The 20042-nt window shown below is 56.8% G+C and overlaps 5 protein-coding genes across 5 annotated transcripts; 4 read left to right on the top strand and 1 right to left on the bottom strand.

The window, feature by feature from the left end:
• Positions 1-155: 155 nt before the first annotated feature.
• Positions 156-1058, top strand: BXZ73DRAFT_91017 (uncharacterized protein; the record flags this gene model as incomplete). Its single annotated transcript, XM_048025830.1, has 2 exons — positions 156-474; positions 787-1058. The coding sequence occupies 2 exons, from the start codon at positions 156-158 to the stop codon at positions 1056-1058; spliced, it is 591 nt and encodes a 196-aa protein (XP_047876137.1).
• Positions 1059-3858: 2800 nt separating this feature from the next.
• BXZ73DRAFT_49662 (armadillo-type protein) lies at positions 3859-10108 on the top strand (the record flags this gene model as incomplete). Its single annotated transcript, XM_048020290.1, has 7 exons — positions 3859-4143; positions 4185-4466; positions 4519-7919; positions 7971-9549; positions 9602-9755; positions 9805-9947; positions 10013-10108. The coding sequence occupies 7 exons, from the start codon at positions 3859-3861 to the stop codon at positions 10106-10108; spliced, it is 5940 nt and encodes a 1979-aa protein (XP_047876136.1).
• A 388-nt stretch (positions 10109-10496) lies between these two features.
• On the top strand, positions 10497-13248 carry BXZ73DRAFT_49666 (P-loop containing nucleoside triphosphate hydrolase protein; the record flags this gene model as incomplete). The annotated part of the gene is made up of 10 exons (XM_048020291.1): positions 10497-10600; positions 10648-10770; positions 10835-11154; positions 11209-11328; positions 11392-11469; positions 11511-11824; positions 11869-12242; positions 12301-12492; positions 12556-12920; positions 12998-13248. The coding sequence occupies 10 exons, from the start codon at positions 10497-10499 to the stop codon at positions 13246-13248; spliced, it is 2241 nt and encodes a 746-aa protein (XP_047876135.1).
• A 658-nt stretch (positions 13249-13906) lies between these two features.
• Positions 13907-15054, top strand: BXZ73DRAFT_103063 (NAD-P-binding protein; the record flags this gene model as incomplete). Its single annotated transcript, XM_048015459.1, has 4 exons — positions 13907-13999; positions 14054-14335; positions 14389-14727; positions 14785-15054. The coding sequence occupies 4 exons, from the start codon at positions 13907-13909 to the stop codon at positions 15052-15054; spliced, it is 984 nt and encodes a 327-aa protein (XP_047876134.1).
• A 186-nt stretch (positions 15055-15240) lies between these two features.
• On the bottom strand, positions 15241-18367 carry BXZ73DRAFT_49716 (NAD-P-binding protein; the record flags this gene model as incomplete). Its single annotated transcript, XM_048020307.1, has 4 exons — positions 15241-15549; positions 17546-17884; positions 17936-18217; positions 18272-18367. The coding sequence occupies 4 exons, from the start codon at positions 18365-18367 to the stop codon at positions 15241-15243; spliced, it is 1026 nt and encodes a 341-aa protein (XP_047876133.1).
• Between the last annotated feature and the right edge of the window lie 1675 nt (positions 18368-20042).

Here is a 20042-nt window from a genome sequence, read left to right as displayed (position 1 = left end):
ACTGTGTTCTGCGCCCACTGTTGTGGACGAGCGCATCTGTTCATGTTCAAGTCCTGACAGAAGGCCTGTGCCTCCAGATATCTCCAAGTCTTCAAGCCCGAGAGGTTCGGTCTGAGGGTCCTCATCGACTCTCTCCACCTCCCCCTCGTGTGGTCATGCCACCAGCCTCTCAAGCATCCAGCAGCAGCGCAGCTGTCCCCTCAGCACCTGCGGCGTCTTCGCAGTCAGACAGTTCCGGGACCACTCTTGCTCTCGGCATCTCACTTGCCGTTCTCGCATTCCTTGTGTTCGGTGGGCTTGCTCTCTACTTCCTGCGGAGAAGGACGCGGGCGAAGAAGCAGCATGGGCGCGTGGCGGACCTCTCCTCCCATAGACGAACGTACATGGTTGCGGTCGACCCCGACCACCTCGCCGCACGGGTGACACCGTTCGGAGTTGGTGTGAACGCGCCTCATGTTGAAGTCCCAAAGTTCGGTGAGTGTTTCTCTCTGCGTCCTGTTATCGTCATGCGTGGACGAGGGTCGTGCGCACTGCGCGGAGGCTGGCGTTGGATGTGTGCGCCCAACGTCCGGTGCGTTCGGGTTGTGTCTCAAGCATGCGGGGGCATCAAGGCGCCGAGTCTCGTTGAGCCCATGGAAGTGATCGCGTCGGTCAAGTGAGCAGCGAGAGCTGTGCATGCCGCGTGGACGGGCCACCCTGTAGCAGTCCAATTCGTCACCGTCGCACTCCGGCGCGCGTCTCATTCCCACATCCATCATTTCCACTGACCATGATGTCTCGCTGCAGTCCACAACCCCGGAGAAAACATGCGTGTGGCGTACCGCCGCTCTGATGGCGGGTGGAGCTTCCAAGCCCAGGAGACCCCTGGGCCTTCCTTCGACCTCAACCGTGAGTTGACAACGTCAACACGCCTCGGTCCCTCCAAGGAGAAGAAGCTTCACCCCGGTGAGCTCACGACGCGCGGCTACGTTGAGTCGGACGTCGAAGGCAACCCACCACCTGCATACGATCATGAAGGCGCGAGCGTCGTCAGCGACTGCACAGGTCACCGCCTGTAGTTGCATCCTCTCCCAGCACCTTCGCGGCCTTCACGCTTTATCTCATGCCCTCACTACTATACTTGCACGTCACAAGCTCTCGGATCGCACATGCTCTGCAGACGTCGTCTCTGTTTCCCACTGGGTTGTATCACTACACATACCTCACCCTTCTTTCCAAAGCCCCCTCCTTGTTCGCTCCTTCCGCCCTTGCTATTGTTATTTATTCTCTACTTTCGCTTTGGCGCTTGCGCCTGTTAATCTTCTTTTTCTAACATCGAGTAGCAATCGAATAAGTTCCCGTGGCTGGTCATTAACATTGAGCATCGGAAAGCGGGCTGGGCTTGTTTAGATACCACGCAGCCCGTAGTAGTTGATATGGATACCACACACATGCCTCACATGCTTCTTGATATTCCGAGAATACAACACAACTGTTGGTTCCGCATCGGTATGACGGTAACGCCGCCAGATGTGAAATCGTCTGAACAGGGAGCCGACCTAGCGGAAGAGTCTGTATTCATGGATGCACAGAGAGAGAAATTTACAACCCGCGCCTATGTTGTACAGCTACTTATGGTCACGGCGGTCAATCAAGTACTGATGCCGTCACCACTTCCGGGCCGCTCGGCCCGACGTCTGAGATTTGTTCAGACTCCCAGGGCATGCACTAGGCTTTGCGGTGACCTCAAGTTTATGCTCCGCGACCACACTTCAAGCTTCACCTCTGCCTACCCCGACGATCTATTCTCATGGAATCACATCCTGATGAACGGCCTGCGAAGCGTTTTAAGGTGCGTAAGGTGGTCCATCCTACTGTTTGTTGTTTGACATCTGTGCAGTACGAGTCCTACAAGAGCACCCTGAAGGGTGTCCATCTCCCTTCTGCCCTTGCCCAAACAAAATTCGACCGCGAACTCACAGCGAGTCTCCCATATTCATTGTTTTAATCCGTTTCTGAACTTCTACACTATAGGACCATGATTCGCATTTCCATGAAGCCTTGCTGCATTGGCAGGAGCTCAACCTCGCCCCCACTTTTCTCCAATTCGCTCGCGATGTCGACCCCCTCTCGCTCTCGATGCCCTTGCTTCTCCACAACTGGAAGGAGATTGTGGAGAGATGGATAGGTGCCCTGGACAAGAGTAACGACGAGGGCTTGCGGGCCATCTTAGAGTGCGTCCATCCCCCTTGCCCTTTTTCTCCCACCGTGAACATCCAGCTTCAGTCTCTTTCAAAAACTTGCGCATGACCTCCGGACGACACTTGCACCAGAATACCCTCGCGTTCTCAAGAGTCTTCTCAAGCTTCTCCCTCGTTCCCTCTCTGTCGAAGCTTTGACGGCTCTCCTCGCGACATTCTCCGCCCTCTTCAAATACGTTCTCATACCAGCCGTCGACATCGAACTTCTCGACCAGGCATGGAATGTCTTCCGAGATGTGCTTCCCAAATGCCATCCTGAAGTCCAACGTGCAACGGCGGAAGTATGGGGGGCGACGCTTCGCAGAGTCAAACCCTCTTTGCGGGAGCACGCGGTGCATATAGTCGCAGAGAGCGTGGGCGATGGACTAGGTGATACATGTGCATGGATTCTAGTGACTGCATGCAAAGTGCGTAGCCCGATGCCTGCTCGGTTGTAAAAGCCTGACCTGTTCTAGTCTGTTTCCCAAACCCTGCATACGGTCACCTCCACTGTCATTACACCCCTCATTCCCTTCTACCTTCAATGTCAAGATGAAGATGCGACGTTCACCCTCCTTCGGCGCGTCCTCACCGCGCTGATACATCACTGTAAAGGCCCGGAGCAGTTCTCGCCCGTTTCAGATGCGGTCATCAAGTTGTACACGGAGACGGTGAAGGGAGGAGAGGAAGAGAAGATACGTCGCATTTTGGAAGTTGCTAGCGTGGTTTGTTCTGTGCGGCAGGGATCACGCTTAACGAGTGAGTCGTTCGCACGCTGCTCTCCCGACTGAGCTCACAGTGTATGCAGCAAAACACTTCGATGCCCTCCTGGCGGAGTACCCCAAAATCCCCCTTTCCGAGACCCTGCATGCAGCGCTACTCAAGCTCTCCACCAGCTCGTTGCTGGCAAGTGACATGGTCGTATGGAGCTCTCAAGGGCGAAAAGTCTTGGACCACTCCTGGGAGCGTCCAACACTGGGCCTTGAGCTTACGGGTGCGCTGTCGGACCTATCCTGGGGAGGCTGGAAGATGCTGGCCCTGTCTTACGTTTCGTCAAACACCCACAAAGTGCTGGAAACCCACCCCCAAGCGACGTTGGAAACGCTCGCGGCCCTTGCGAAGGCGAAGAGACTGGGCGATATGGACGTTGTTTGGAAGCAGCGGTTGCAGTCGTGGGTGGAGAAGACATTAGCAACTTGGGAACCAACTGAGGAGAAAGTAAGCATCACTCAATGTACACTTTTGCGAACATGGCTAATAGGACGTGTCTGCTTCCAGATGCAGCTGCTCGAACACATCATCAAGCTGGCGAAGCTTCTTCCTCCACTAGTTCCCGCAATGGTACGCATTGTCAACCAGACAGTGGAGTCTTCAGATTGTCGAGCAGAATACGATTCCTCATATGCAAACTCGGCCTGGCTCGTGAGCGTCTGCTCCGCCTGCATTGCGAACCGACCACCAACAGAGTGGGCTGGTACCATCGACCTCAAAAGCTGGGTTGAGCAGACGGTAGAGAAGTGGAGCTGGTCTGGGCAGGTATTGGAAGCTATGGCGTCTTTGGTGGCATCCAGGTATGTGGCGTTCGATAATCTCAAAACGCAAACCCTTACCTTCCTGCAGCGACGCCAAGGTCGTGTCTATGCCTTTCGACGACTTGTATGAACACTTGAAGCCATCCTTGGTCTCCCACTCTCGCCAGCTACGTTTACAAACCCTCCGCCTCCTCATTCTCGCCGGTTCCGCCTCTCCGTGCATCGCCGAATTTATGCAGAAAGCGTTGCAAGCTGAGGAAGTTTCGATCGATGTTCAAGGAGCTCGTGAACGTGTTTTGCGTATCAGCAGGCTACCCGTAGCGGTGAAGGAAGGCGATGAAGTCACAGCGGGTATATGTGCACGCTGGCTGATAGGCATGTCCATATCTTATGTTTCCTGCGAATACCGAAACTGAAACCGCGTACAGCTCAGCTGAAGGTCAACCTGAAACCTCTATGGGCGCCCGCAGTCGCGGCACTTGCCACCTTGGCTAACCGGTTCGGGGATATTGTTTGGACACTATTGTTCAGCGAGCTGCAAGCGGCATCGTCGGCCTCTGCAGAGGCACCACCGGTTTGGTTGAAGGAGAGGACCGAAGAAGAGGACGACGTCTGGGAAACGGAACGGTCATGGCGAGATCCGAACGCACACAAAGTGCGAATCAGCATCACTCGTTGGCTCTGTCACGATGCAGCGAGTCGCGCCATGGTCAAAGTACGTGTCACAGTCGCCTTCGCAGAGCGCACATTACTGACTGTCCCTGTAGAGCCAGCTCACTGGAGATCGATTTGATGTGTCGATGTACGAGCAGCAGCTTCTTTCCGCACTGGAAGCCTGTTCTTCCCTTGCGGAGAAGCACAATCGGGACCTAGTTCCACACTTCCTCTCTCTCGTTGACCTCGACGCGCCATCTAAGCTCCACCGTCCCAAGCTGAGCGCGTGGCTCAAGCTCTTTAGCAAATTCGCCAACCCAAACGCCCTTCGCTCCACGGACACCCTCCGCGCGCTGTACGTGAAGTACCTGTCCCACCCCGACCGCGCGCTGCAACGCCTCGTGCTCTCATGTCTCTTCACATACAAATCTCCGCGTCTCGCACCACACGAAGACACCCTCCGAACGCTTCTCGACGACACGAAGTGGCGCGACGAGCTTGTACTACTCGACTTCACCAAGTTCGACCAGGAGGAGCGCGCGGAGTTCGTCGACACCGTCATTCGTCTGCTCTTCGGCATGATGATTGATCGGAGAGGCAAGAGAGGGGGTGCGGATCGTCGCGCAGCGATATTATCAACTCTCGCTGGGTGCTCGGACGAGGAGCTCGCGCTGCTCGTAGACCTCATGCTGGAGCCCTTCCACGGGGGGAGACCGGTGCACGAAGGCGGGTTTACGATGGTGCCCGTACCTGAAGACGTCTCGACGAAGCAACAGGCCGGGTTCCTGACTCTCCTTGGCGATGTTTTGAAACAGCTCGGTTCGCGCCTCGTCGGGTGCTGGCCTACCTTGTTGGAGACACTTTTGGACCTTACCGGTGGAGCCCAAACCAAGATATCCGCGCAGAAGGCCGACGACATTGAGGAAGAGGCCGAAGCCGAGGACGATGAGGAGGTCGAAGTCCTTGACTCGGCGAAAGCGCTCAGGAATATTCGCCAGCTCGGTCTCAAGCGTCTGGCGGGATTTTTCCGTTGTGCGGTCGTCTTCGATTTCTCGCCGTATATGCGAGAAGCCTTCCGGACGTTTATATCCCCTCGGCTTCATCTCCTCGACCAAGAGAACACCCAATCACCGTCGTCACTTCTAGACCTCTTTCACGCATGGTCCCAACGCCTGGAATACGCCGTTTACCTGACGCAGTATGACGACAACACCCTCCCGAAGGTGTACGACTGTCTTGTGGCCACGAATGTCAAGCCCGTTGTGATCTCCAAGGTATTCGACATCGTCGAACAACTTCAGTCCCTGTCCGGCGCCGATGACAACATTCATGAGCATGTTTTCAAGCCACATGTCTCGCACCTTCTCACCAACCTGTCGACCTTGGTGTCACGCTCTAAGGGCAACGTCGATGCAATGACAGACGTGCTTGGACGCCGACAGATTACCATCCTCTCGGAGCTCGCGCCCTATCTCTCCGACTCCTCCCAAGCGACGATGCTCATCGACCTCTTTGCGCCGCTGCTGCGCAAGCCTCACAAAACGCTCCCGGAAAAGATCAAGGTCGATATGACTAGGATCCTATGCAACCTCTTCCCTCTTATTCCGGATTTGGCGGATGCGAACAGTGTCGCATTTACCAAGGCTTACCGACTACTGGCACAGCTCTTCCAAACCCTCCGCTCGCGTCAGGCGCGCCTTGCGCTTGTCTCAGCCTTCCAAGTTATCGCGAAGATCCAGCCCTCCATCCAAACTCTCTCTGATCTAATGGCCAGCCTCAACGCTTATTCAACGAAGCGTCTAGAGGAACCTGACTTTGATCGTCGCATGGCCGCGTTTGCTGAACTCAACGACCATCTCCACAAGTCCCTGGTCCATCATGATTGGCTTCCGATCATCTACAACATGCTCAGCTTCATCCAGGACCCTGCCGAACTGGCGATCCGGAGCTCCGCGGCAACGTCCCTGAAGCATTTCGTTGACCTTGTCGCAGACGAGCACGACCCGTATGAGGAGACGTTCCTCAAGATTCTTCTTCCGGGGATCAAGAACGGTCTCCGCTCGAAGGCAGAGCTCGTTCGGTCAGAGCTGCTCATAGTCCTATCCCATGCCGTCGTCAGATGCACATCCATTTTGAGCCTGCAAGAGATGCGCGTCCTGCTCGCCGGCGGCGACGAAGAGGCCAACTTCTTCAACAACGTCCACCACATCCAGATACACCGTCGTACGCGCGCGGTCAGAAGGCTTGCTGAGTTCGCGGAGCAAGGACACCTCAAGAGCAGCACGCTAGCGGACTGGTTCGTACCCCTAATCGGCAACTATATTGTCTCGACCGACTCGCTCGACCACCACCTTGTCAACGAGGCGATCCTCACCATGGGCCATATGGCGAAGCAGCTGAACTGGAGCGCGTACTACGCGCTCGTGCAGCGCTACCTGAAGCTCGCCAAGCAGAAGGATGCGTCGGAGCGCGTGTATGTGCGGACAATCGTCGCTATTCTTGATGCTTTCCACTTCCCTATGGAGGAAGCGGTCCCCCGAGAAGTTGCTGTTTTCGCTCCGGAGGAAAATGTCGATGAAGAGGAAGGCGAGCAAGAGGAAGCACAGCCTGAGCCCCAACCCACCCACGACCTGGCTAAGCTCGCCCGGATTCAAGACGCAGTCAACGGCCGCCTCTTGCCTAGTCTTATCTCGTACCTGGAGAAGCGCGACGAGACGGAAGATAGCCTGCGCATCCCCGTCGCTACTGGGATCATTCAGATTGCGAAACATCTTCCTCAGGACCTGCGCGAAGCGCAAATCTCCCGCCTTCTCACTGTTCTCAGTCAAGTTCTCAAGAGCAAGTCCCAAGAGACGCGCGACCTCGCTCGAGAAACGCTCTGTCGGATAGCTCGTGTTTTAGGCCCTGACTACCTCTCACTCATGATCCGCGAGATGCGAGGGGCGCTTCTCCGAGGTCCTCATCTCCACGTTCTAGCCTACTCCGTGCACGCGCTTCTTGTTCATCTCACCTCTGGCGACCACGTTTCTACCTTCCATACCCTCGACAGCTGCGTCGCTGACGTCGCTGCGGTTTCGTCAGAGGTCATCTTCGGCGAATCAGGGAAGGACGTTCAAGCTGAAGGTTTCAAGACGAAGATGCGCGAGGTTCGCGGTTCGTCGTCCAGAGGCGTTGACTCGTTCGCCCTTGTCGCAAAGTACATCACGCCTACGAAGATTAGCGCGCTTCTTCATCCAATCCGCAATGTCATGTCCGAGACTGAGACGCTCAAGATTATGCAGCAAATCGAGGAGCTCCTCAAGCGCATCGCTGGCGGCCTCAACTCCAACGCACATCTCGTCCCGAGTGAGCTCCTCGTCCTCTGCCACACTCTCATCAACCAGAACGCGAAGTTCCTGAAGGAAGCACCGAAGCATCAACCGCGTGGCAAGGGAAAACGCAAGGATGACGCGCTGGTGCAGACCAAGCGCCAGGTAACGATGGATCAGGACCACTACGCGAACAACTCCTTCCGGTATGTCGTGGGTCCCGGCGTCTCACAATGTATACGCTAACCTGGACGCAGCTTCGTCGCTTTTGGCCTTGACCTCTTCAACACTGCACATCGTCGTGGGCGGTTCGACTTCAAAGATCCCGTCATCATCTCCCGCCTGGAGCCTATGGTTGCCGTGATCGGGAACACACTATACTCGTCGCATATGCAAGTCGTATCCCCTGGTCTGAGGGCAGCAGCCGCCATCGTCAAGTGTCCCGTGAAGTCGATCGATAAGTCGCTACCGGTGTTCATTCGTCAGATCATCGACGTCATCAAGCAAGCCGGTTCGACTGAGCCCGAGGCGGTTCAGACTGCATTCAAAGCTTTGGCCACTATCCTCCGTGACCATCCCAGCGCGCAAGTCAAAGAGAAGGACCTTGTCTACCTCCTCGAGCTCCTTGGGCCCGATCTCGAAGAGCCTGGACGGCAGGCTGCAGTTTTCACTATGCTCCGCGCCATCATCGCTCGTCGCTTCGTCGTCCCCGAAATCTACGACATCATGGACAAAGTTGCCGAAATCATGGTCACGAACCAGTCCCCTTCTGTGCAAGAACTATGTCGCGGCGCGCTCCTTCAGTTCCTCTTGGACTATCCTCAGGGAAAGGGTCGTCTGCGCAACCAGATGACATTCCTGGTGAAGAACCTCTCTTATGTCTACGAGAGCGGGAAGTTGTCCGTCATGGAGCTTCTCAGTGCCATGATCGCCAAATTCGAGACGAGTCTTGTACAGGAGTACGCCGATCTGCTCTTCCTTGGTCTCGTCATGGTCATCGCGAACGACGACTCAGCCAAGTGTCGAGAGGTGGCGACGGAACTTATCAAGGGTCTTCTCGCGCGAATGGAGGTAAAGCAACGGAACGTCGTCGTCTCGCACGTGCATACGTGGGCCGTCCAACACTCTCAAGCGCAACTCACCCGCGTTTCCGCTCAGATGTACAGCCTTATCGTCGACTTCCTGAAGACCGATGCCGTACCCTACATCCCGTCGATTTGCGCAGACATGAACGCAGTTCTACGTAGATGTGCCGATGCCCTGGAAGACGCCGCTGCAGGTGAAGACGACGACGAAGACAGCGATCTCAGCCAGCAGTGGCACACTCCCTATCACTCCCTCCTCGCGCTATCACGGGTGCTCCGCGAACAACCCGAGCTTGCGACTGGTGGCGACAACGTTGACTGGCCAGCGGTGACTACCCTCCTTCTCTTCCCCCACGCCTGGGTCCGTACGGCGTCTTCTCGACTTCTCGGAACTTTGTTCGCCAGCATGCCGGCAGCCCCTCCTCCTGATGACGAGTCCCTTCTCAGCGGGGAGACGCTTGAGGAGATCTCAGCGAAGCTGTCAATTCAGCTCAGGAGCGACAACCTCGACGACAACCTCAGCATACAGATCGTGAAGAACCTTTTCTACGTCGGGAAATGTTTCGCACTCTTGGAGTACCACCCCGATACAAAAGCTGCCGATGAGGCTGACGATGACTCGGACGGCGAAGACGACCAAGAGGATACTGCGGTAGAGAAGTCGCGGCATCCCCTCTCACGTCTGTTCTCCAAGCTGTCTTATCAAGCTCGATCATCCCTCATCCGGCGGCGAAGCAAGGCCAGGATTTCTGTGGGTCCGTCTCTCACCCCTCGTTCCACTGGTGCTCAATCGTTTGCTTTAGCCGAATTGGTCTCTGCAGCCAGCATCCATTCTGAAGTGGTTTGCCGCCATGATATCCCATCTTGACGCCACACTTGTCGAACGCTTTCTTGTGCACATATTGAACCCCGTGTATCGGATTGTTGAAGATGATACCATCCGCGATCCACAGATGGGTACGTCGCTCTGCTCTAACGCGTTGGGACAGCGCTGATCGATATATAGATGATCTCAAAGGGCTCGCTGTCGAGTTGCAAGATCTACTGCAGTTGAAAGTCGGGACGACGAAGTTCTCTACGGTGTACAGCAGTTTGCGTCAAAAGATCCTCGACGTCCAGAGAGATCGGAAAGCGGTCCGGGCTATTCAGGTGTGTGACGATCGTCTCCTCACGCTCCTCGGCATCAGTTGCTCATCTGGGTTATCTCTGTATAGACTGCCACAAACCCTGTCGCTGCGGCACAGAGGAAGCTCGTGCGGAATGTTGCGAAGAAGGAGAGTCGGAAGAGGAAGAGTGAGACGTTCTTGTAAGTCGTCACCGCATATCTTGGAATACCTGCTGATCAAATTTTGCAGACAACATAAAGGGAAGCCGAAGCGGAGACGAGAGAACTAGCGTGGTCTTGTATCCCTGCTGCGGGACGTATATGTGTATCCATACCTTCATTTACTGTCGATCTCACCATAGCGGAGCGTGCTGCGCGGACACACATGGTCATCTGATCGGTCCAGGCGCCTCCTGCCAGCGCAACGTCATTTGTGTGCACCGTCTACCATATGTGGATGGCAAGTCTCTCACACTGCCGCAGAGTCGCCCTCGGTAGCTGCGGTAAGGGTAGTGCAACAATGCTCCATATAAGACACGACTTCTGTTTTCAAATCTTCTCACCGTTCCACCTTCCCTTCCCTCGTTGCCGCCATGCTCCAGCGTCATGGCAGTAGTGTCATCGGCTTGTCCAACCCGGCTTTCGCCTCCCATCGCCGCAGAATGCTTGATTTGATCAACGGGCTGCACCTCACAGGGTACGTCGTGGAATCTGTCATTGAACAGCGCGCTGACACTTGTCCAGGATACAAGCAGACTTGCCGCTTCCCGTCATAGCCGTCGTCGGCTTTCAGAGCGCCGGAAAATCCTCGCTCATCGAGGCTATATCTGGGCTCACCCTTCCTCGGGCGCCCGGTCTTTGTACCCGGTGCGTCAAACTTTGTGTCGTCCATCTGCGCTTGAGTCGTCTCATCCCATTCGGTCGTCTTCAGGTGTCCCACGGACTGCCGTTTGACTCGATCCCCGGGAGAGTGGAGCTGTAAAGTTTCACTGCACCTGTCCACGTCGTCTGACGGAAAGCTGCTGGGGTACATCAAGGAAGTTCAGTTTGGTGACATCATCTATGACAAGAGCGAGGTCGAAGAGCGCATACGCCGGGCGCAGCGTGCCATCATCAACCCCAGCACCGATTACACTGAGATCCTCGAGGGTCTGATCCCCGATCAGGATGAACTCCGGTTTTCGAAGAACACGGTGTCCCTGCACGTCACAAGTGAGGAGGTCGAAGACCTCTCTTTCTGCGACCTTCCTGGTGAGTGCTTCTATATTAGGAGTTCTGAGTGCTTCGGGTTGACACAATGGTCAGGTGTGATCTCGAGCGTGAATCGAGGAGAGAACCGCAACGACATCCAGACCGTCAAAGACATGGTCTCTTCGTACATCTCTAACCCTAGTAGCATCATCCTGTTGACCATCAGTTGCGAAGGTGCGTGGGGTACAAGTTTGACCATGTTATACTCACTCACCTCTCGGTTCATTGTCTCCCCAGTTGATATCGCCAACCAGAGTGGTCTCAGTCTTGCACAAGAGCATGATCCCGCGGGAAAGAGGACCATCGGCAAGTATAGTGACGTCTCAACCATTGAGTGCTAATAGAAGTGCACACAGGCGTTCTCACGAAGCCAGATCGTATTGCTTCTGGTGACGAGGACCAATGGCTCCGATTCATTCGGAACGAGTCCGAGCCTTTGGACCATGGCTGGTATTGCGTCAAGCAGCCAGATTCCGTCCAGATCAAGCAAGGCATCACTTGGGAAGAGGCGCGGGAAAAGGAGGAAGAGTTCTTCGAGAAAACATCCCTGTGGTCCGGCCTCGACACCAGCTATCGCAGTCGTCTAGGGACGGCCGCCCTCATGCGGCGCTTAGGCGATGTGCTCTCGGATTCGATTTCCAAAGGGCACGTCTTGGTGGGCCGTACGCGAGTAACTTTCTGACCATTTGCGATGACAGACTTCCAACTATACAGGAGAGAGTGCAGGACCTCTTAGTCGAGTCCGAGGCCAAACTCATGAAGCTCCCCAAGCCGCCGTCCTCCGATGCTCTGTCCGAGGTTCTAAGCCTGCTGGCGACGTTTTCGAAGGCGCTCAGCCAGTACGTCGAGGGCACTCCCAACGCTGACGGCCTCCTCCAGTCGATCCGGCCATCCCGCAACACATTCCGAGATGCGATTCGTGCGACGGAGCCCGATTTCAGGCCGTACGACCGCCAGTTCGTCACGAAGAATGAGGCGGAACACACGTATCGGGCGCCGCCTTTCCTCGTGAACGAAGGGAGCTCTTACACGCCTCCGGACAATTCACGCGCGATCCTGATTGATGACGTCACATTGCGCACGCAGGAGTAGGTTGTCCTTTTCGTCGCCGGGTGCGAGACTAATGACCGATCTTCCAACACGCAGAGCAGTGACTCGCGAGCTCCCAGGCTTCTTCCCGTACGAAGTCGTCCGCAATTACGTCACGACCATCGTCGCCGACTGGCAGCGTCCAGCGGAGAACCTCTTCCACGATATCCAGCAGACCCTCATCAAACACGTCAAAGCGCTCATCGACGAGCACTTCTCTCAGTACCCATACCTCAAGGCATGCATCCTGTAAATCCCTTATCCCCCCCATGTTACAACATCTTACTGACAAAGTCGCTTCCCGCTCCCCAGGCAGCTCACAGTGGACTTCATCCTCACCGTTCACGAGAAGGCTTTCGATCGCATCCAGTGGTTTATCGCGCTCGAGAGATCGCCTGCGACACTTAACGAAGACTACTACAACGAATATCACGAGAAGTTCGAGGCGCATTTCAAGGGTTGGCGCCCACCCCGCGACGGCGACCCGCGCGGCGCGCTCGTGCGGCGTATTGGGAACGGGAACGCGAACTTCCGGAACGCGCTCGATGCAGTGATTGCGAACCTCGCGAATATAGGGCTTCACGGTACGGAGCCGTCTGACCTCGCGAAACTTCTCCCACCCGACCCGTACGACACCTCGATCGGGATTATGGCGAGTGTGCGGGCGTACTTTCATGGTGAGTTGGCCTGTTGGCTTGCCGCTGCGTCGGCCCTCTGCGACGTCCCTCTTTCTCACGCGACATTGGGATTGTAGTCGCGCACAAGCGGTTCATGGACAACATCCCGATGGCGATCGACTACGAGCTGGTTCGCGGGCTCGATCGCGACCAGGCGCTGGAGAAGGCGCTGCGGGAGGGGCTGAGGATCGGCGGCGTCGACGGCATCGAAATGTGCAAGAAGTACATAGAGGAACCGCCCCTCGTTGCCGAGCGTCGCGAGGAGCTCCGGAACAAGCTCGAGCGTCTGCAGGCGGCAAAAAAGCAGATTATGGCGGGTTGGCACTGACATTTGGACTCGACGGTGTCCGTCTCGTGTTGTACGCTATGATCGCATCCGTTTTCTCGTCCTGCATGTATGTTAGCAGAAGTTGTCCACAAAGTTCATTGAGCCATGTCAATCTTTAGCTTGAATCTATATGGCATCATTACTCGTTGACCAGAAGAAGAAGCTTTCCCGGCACAGTTGCGGCGCAAAACTCCTTCGCGAAGTCTTTACACCTTTGCTGCAGATTTTCCGGGCACATCTTATCTTATCGTGATTAGATTTGTGGCCGTCTACTTGGCGTCTACCCGCAACTCCAACTTGTCCTCAGACCACCACTTCATTGATCGCTTGTCCGCTTTTCATACCCTCTTCCAAGTAACAGCAACTGTTTTCGTCCCAGTGTCCTCAAGATTTCTTCGCCACAATGCAAGAGATTGACATCGGACCTCCAACAAGTCTCCCTCATCAATGATTGCTCGTTATACAAGACGTGCTCACTCCGATGCCGTCATTCCGAGAAAGGCCGAATCATGAAGTATCATCTATTTCACTCGATTGAAATACACATCCCAGTTACTCAGCATCCGAAATCCTGGAGTTCCCGACGTCGGGGTAGGAATAAAAGGAGCGACTGCCGTATCACCAATGCACATCCTACTCCCTTTGACTCATGCCCACCATGGCTACCGCCAAACCTCTCGTCTGTGTCGTCGGCGCAACTGGAGTCACGGGCAAGAGCATTGTCGATGGCCTCCTCAAATCCGCCAAATTTGTATGTACCCGCGCCCCTTTCCTACTCCAATTCATCTAACCAATCACTTCATAGAGCGTCGTTGCGTTCACCCGCTCTTCGTCCTCTCCAAAGCCCGACGTGGAAACCATGCGCGCCAAGGGTGTCGAGATACGACACGCCGACCTCCTAGACGGCGTCGAGAAGCTTAAGACCGCGCTCGAGGGTATCGACATTGTCATCAGCGCCGTCACTGCGCTCTCCATCCTCGACCAGAAGGACCTCGTTCGCGCCGCCAAAGAAGTCGGCGTCAAGCGCTTCATCCCCTGCGACTTTGGCACTCCTGGGGCCAAGGGCGTCCGCATGCTCCTCGACGACGTACGTAAGCACCTTCGCCTGCTTTCCGTCCTCGTGTTCACCCATCGCCGCAGAAACTCAAGATACATGAGCTGGTCGAGTCCCTCGATGTGCCTCACACCTACATCGACGTCGGATGGTGGATGCAAGTGTATATCCCACTCCCGGCACGCAGCGCGGCGTCTCCACAGCTCAAGGCTCTCGCCAACATCGTCTGCGGCGCCGGGGACGCCAAACTGCTCGTCACGAACCTCCACCACATCGGCGACTGGGTCGCTCGGATCGTCGACGACCCGCGCACGCTGAACCGGTCCGTGATGGTGTGGGAGGACGAGGTGACGCAGATGGAGGCGCTCGCCATCGCAGGTTCCATTTCTGGGGAAGGCGCGGCGTTCGAGGCGTCCAGGACCTCGGTTCGTGCACGCCTCCAACTCTCGCACCGATTCCGTGCTGACTACGCCGCCCGTCAGATCGACCGTGAGACGTTTGAGAAGATGGCTTTTGATGCCGCGGCGGCGATCGCGGCGGATCCGTCCGACTTTGCGAACCACATCACGCAATCGTGGGCGGAGTACGTGATCAGCACGCAGTTCCTGCGGGAGAACACGCTCGAGAACGCGAAGGCGCTTGGGTACCTCGATGCGCAGGAGTTGTACCCTGATGCGCCGTCACAGTCGCTCGAGGAATTTGCAAAGGAGTTCTACGCGCTGGAAGATCCTGGCCTTGCGATCGCGCGGTAATAGATGGGACCGTACATCAAATAGGACCTGGCGATGAGGTACTTTGGAGGTCAATTGAGTTGCAAGGCATTCATTTGATACGTGGATCTATCAACATAAACTCTTTAGTTTCATCCATACCATCGGCGATTCACAGCTGTAGGGGGATGGTCACATTATATACTCGCTGCCATTCAATGGTGTGATCTACTGCGTGTTTCTAATCTTCCACCCATAGCCCTCGAGCATGTCGATCAGGAAGTCCCCAGGCTCCTTCTGCGCATAAAACTCTGTCGCAAACTCCTCGAACTTCCGTTGTACGAGATCGGGGTAGAGCTCATGCGCATCGAGGTGTCCGAGCTTCTTCGCATTCTGAAGCGTGCTCTCCTGAGCGAAGTGAATGCTGTAGTTGTAGTCCATGAGGCTGTACGTGACCTTGTGCGCGGTCGCCGTCGGGTCTTCCTTCAGTGCCGCGTCGGCGTCCGTCTGGGCCTTCCGCAGCTCCTCGAGCGTCACCTGCATGAGAAGCCAGAATCAGAAAAACCCTGTACAATCTCCCAGCCTCACGAAAGAGTCGATTGAAAACCTCACCTTACGCATTGTCTTGAACATCTCGCCCTCCCCTGACACGCGGTCCGCAATCTCCAAAAATTCGTTGTGCGTAATTTCGTCTTCCCAAACGAGCACGCTCTTGTTGACCGTGCGCGGGTCCTTCACGATGCGCGCGACCCACTTCCCGACGTGCGTCGGGTTGACGAGCAGCATCCGCGCCCGCCCGCCGTTGTACACCGCGTGCGCGATCGCCTGCAGCGGCGCGGGCACGGCGGTGCGCTTCGGCAGCGGCGAAAGCGTCTCCATCCAACTGCCGACGTCGACGAAAGTGTACGGGACGCCGGACTCCTGGATGTAGTCGTGCAGTTCGATTTTCTGGACGATGGCCGCGTCAATTCCGGGCCACGGCCTCGAGCAAACGACTTTCGTGGACACACCATGTCGTGCAACCTGCGCACGCCGCAGGCCCCGGGCGTCGCCCAGTCGGAGGGGATGATGCGCTGCACCCCGACCGCCTTCGCGGCGTCGACGAGCGTCGACTGCCCGCGCTTCTCGAAGGCCTCGAATCCGGCGATGGCGCTGATGAGCGTGTGCACGCCGGCGAGCGCGGCCGTGAGCTGGTCGACGCCGTCGAGGACGTCCCCGAGCCGGACCTCGGCACCCGCATCGCGGAACTTCTGGACCGCAGGCTTGGACGCAGAGCTTGGGCGAACGAGGATGCCGACGCGCTGCGAGCCGCGTCAGATTAGCCGGCCGTGAACCGAAGCGGAGTGAGCACGTACGAAGGTGCCGTCCTCGAGCAGGGCTTCAACGATGCTTCCACCTGTGATTCCCGTGGCTCCGACGATGAGTGCGAGAGGCTTGTCGACGTTTCTTGACACAACTGTGTGATTAGTTAGGACATGATTCGCTCCGCACAGTATTTATAGTGTCCTTCAAACAGGTGTTGCTGGTGGCTAAGAACAACGCACGAAGACCATCAAAGTCTGACAAATGGATGAGTAAGAATCGAGGGGATGCGCGCGCTCACCCACAGGCTCGAAACGGCGTCATGTACGGGTGCCGTTCTCTGGCCTGGACAGCGGCCACATCGGGAATTTACGCATCTCCCGATCCCTCGACAGAAGCCGGTCATTCTCCGAGTCCCGTAGCAGTGGCGACTGACGAAGCCAGATGTTTCCACCCTTCCGCCAAGAAACCCTTGGACAGAACCAACCCGCAGATCCAGCATGAAGTCGATCCAGTGGTCTTCTTAGAAAAAAGGGGCATGGGAGTAAGAGTCAAGACGCGCGCAATGCTGGCCTCGATCACAAGGCAATCTAAGCGCCCAATCTCAAGCGCTATCACTCAATTTCAAGCTCACATCCGTCTTTCATTCAGACCACATTCATCCAAACGAAGGAGACCCCGAGACAGCGTCCGTCTGGGCGAGCCTTCCGGCGACCAGAGTGGAAGGCACTCCCACCTCACTCCGTTTCTACCGCACGGCGGCTAGACTCCTCTGGTTTCCCGTACGTAGCGCCTACCAGACAAACAAACAAACAAACATTCATCCAATGACTTCGGGAAACGTGCTACACATGGTGTTTGTAGTTCGGTGCTACTCAAGCCAGGCCATAGTTCGTCAGCGCCCGCATCGTCATCTCGCCCGGCTCCTCGCGCGCGTAGAACTCCTTCGCAAACTCCTCCAGACTCTGCTGCGGCATATCCGGGTAGAGTTCGTGCGCGTCCAGATACCCGTTCGCCTTCGTCCATCCGCGCGAGTTCTCCCCTAGGAAGTGCATGCTCAGCGCGTACTCCAACGGCGCGCGCATGAGACGGTGCGGGGCCTTCATCGAGTCGTCCGGCTTCGTCTTGGACTTACAGTCCTCTATCGTCAGCTTGATCGTTTCGAGGGCCATCTACCGCGTCAAACGGAAAGTCAAGCTTCACGCAAATCAAGAGAAACTGGAAAATATACCTTCGTGCGCGACGCTTCCAAGGCCTCCGCATCACCCGAGATGCGTCCGGCGATCGCGAACGCCTCCGTTTGCGTCACCTCGTCGTCCCAGACGACCACCTTCTGGTTGATCGTACGCGGGTCGGCGACAATGCGCGCAACCCAGAGCCCGATGTGCGCGGGGTTTGTCACCAGGTTCTTCCTCGAGCCGTCGCCATACATGACGTTAGAGTTCGCCTTGAGTGCCTCGGGGATTCCGCTCCGCGAGGGCACCGGGATGAAGAACTCCGCCCACCAGCCGACCTCGATGTAAGTGTGGGGCACGCCGAGCTCCTCGATGAAATCGTGGATCTCGTATTTCTGACGAGAGCGTCAACGAATATACGGACCACAGACGAATGACAGACCCACTATGTCGAGGAGCTCGCGAATGCCGCGTGCGCCGGGGGTGCCGAAGTCACAGGGCACGATGCGCTGCACACCGGCCTCCTTCGCGGCGCGGATGACGTTCTTCTGGTCGAGGAGGTGCCAGAAGGCGACGGCGCTGACGACGGTGTGGACGCCATGAAGCGCGTCCTTGAGCTCTTTGGCGTCGCAGGTGACGTCGCCGGCACGAATCTCTATGCCCTGCGCACGGAGGGCCTCGGTGGACGACTTCGCCATGGACGCAGGGCGAATGAGAGCGGCGAGACGCTAGCACGGGCACAGAGTAAGTGCGTGAGCGATCGTCGATACACGGCGACTCACGAAGTCGCCAGCCTTGAGCATGGCTCCGGTGATAGTTTCACCCGTCAGTCCGCTGGCGCCGATGATGAGAGCGAGAGGCTTGTTCGAAGTAGACATGGTTGTGTAGTGAGAGGGTCGAAGAAGTGTAGATGAGGGAGGTTGCCCTCCGTAGGATCATATATATGGCCTCAGCACCATTCTCCGAGATCGGGCGTAGACGAAAACTCTGTCAGCAGAGGTTCTGGGAGGCAGTAAACGGCGACCTCTGCTGCCGACTGTCGGGAAACGGCGCGCGTGTCTCCAGCTAGCGCTCCAGATCTGGAAACACCCCTTGTCTCCGGCTGGCTCTCTGACCCCGGCATCAACGACGCTTCTGCTCCTCCCGCCCAAACACCCAAGGACAGCCACGGGTCGCCACCGCCGCACGTCCCTCCTCCCCATCTGGCACGCTCGAAAGTGCACCATCTCCGACCAGACCCGTGCGCAGTATCCGGATCACGGAGGGCATCTTCATGCGCGTCCGAGTTCCGGGCACCAAACCCAAGGTGGAACCGCCGTCCGCACAAGCCCTGGCGGCGCTATAGTGGTGCACCGTGCACGCCGTCCTCCGGGATGCTCACACCGATTGGTGCCGCTGCCTCCTCATCGAAGGTCGCCGCCACGCTTGGCCACACAGGCCCTGGGCCCAGGGGCCCACCGCAACCGTACCAGCCTGGGCCTTCATCGCTGTGTAGCGCTCGCCTTGGATGGAGAACGCGCCTCCAACTGCTGTCGACTGCAGGCGCGTTCTCCATCCGCGTCGGGAGGGAAACGGCTGTCTCAGACCGGAGACGCTGTCGTCCTCCTCTCAAGCTGCCGCCACCAGCAGCTGGAGGCGCCCGTCTCCAGCCCGACGCTGATGGAGCGAGGGAGATCGTGGAAGGACATTCATAAGCATTCACGGACATTGTTGAGCTCCGACGCCCCAAGCGCCTCCGTAGTTTCCCAGCAGCTCGAGAATCTCCCCCTTCGTTGATCTTCAAATTGTGAAACAGGAGCTGCGCTTCGGCAGACGCCGTGCCTGCATTTCCTCCTCCCCCCAGCACATGCCCCCGAACGCCATCGCGTGTGTCGCGCTCATGGACGAGGGGATTGCGGCGCATGCGCGCGAGCTGTTGCTGCCGTCACCTCGTCGTCGCCCTCGTCCTCGTCCTTGGCCCCGTCGCTGATGTGATGGATCATGGATGTCGATCGCCCGCGGCGAGCGAAGAAGTGTCCCGCGCGGCGTAGGCGCAGGACTACATTTCCCGCGCCATGTAATCCCCTTTAGCTCGCGTGAAGGCCGATGGAAGCAGGCTCGCACTGAGAAACGGCGGCACTCGAAGTGCGCGGGCGCCAGCAGACGCGCGGGTGTCGGATGGGCCGCAACAGAATTTGCGGAATTTCAAATTGAATTTGAATGTCCGCAAATCCTGATGCATGTCCTTCCTTTGTCAAGTTGTCTCCCCCTCGAGGTCCCTGATGACGTACAAGTTGTGTTTCTAAGACTCATGGTCAGGAGCGAGGACCGTGGAAGCTGTGGGAAGACTGAGCGACATTTGTGAGAAGGGGTTGCCGGATAAGGGTAAGAGACAAGGGAAAGGGTTGGGCACAGATCTTGAAAGGCGAACGATTGTCCAGTGTTTCATTGTTGAGTGAGTCAGATTTCACTTGGGGCGCGACTGCGACGCTTGGCAAGGTCTGTGATGTTGAAGTCGGACTCCGGGCTGCGTTATTGACGAACAAAGTGTTGGGTTTACAAATGTGCGCGATT

Source organism: Epithele typhae (genome assembly GCF_022376455.1).
Source record: "Epithele typhae strain CBS 203.58 chromosome Unknown BXZ73scaffold_37, whole genome shotgun sequence".
Taxonomy (NCBI): Eukaryota; Fungi; Basidiomycota; class Agaricomycetes; order Polyporales; family Epitheliaceae; genus Epithele; species Epithele typhae.
The sequence above is the reverse complement of the archived record's forward strand: the minus strand, read 5'-3'. Positions and strand labels throughout refer to the sequence as shown.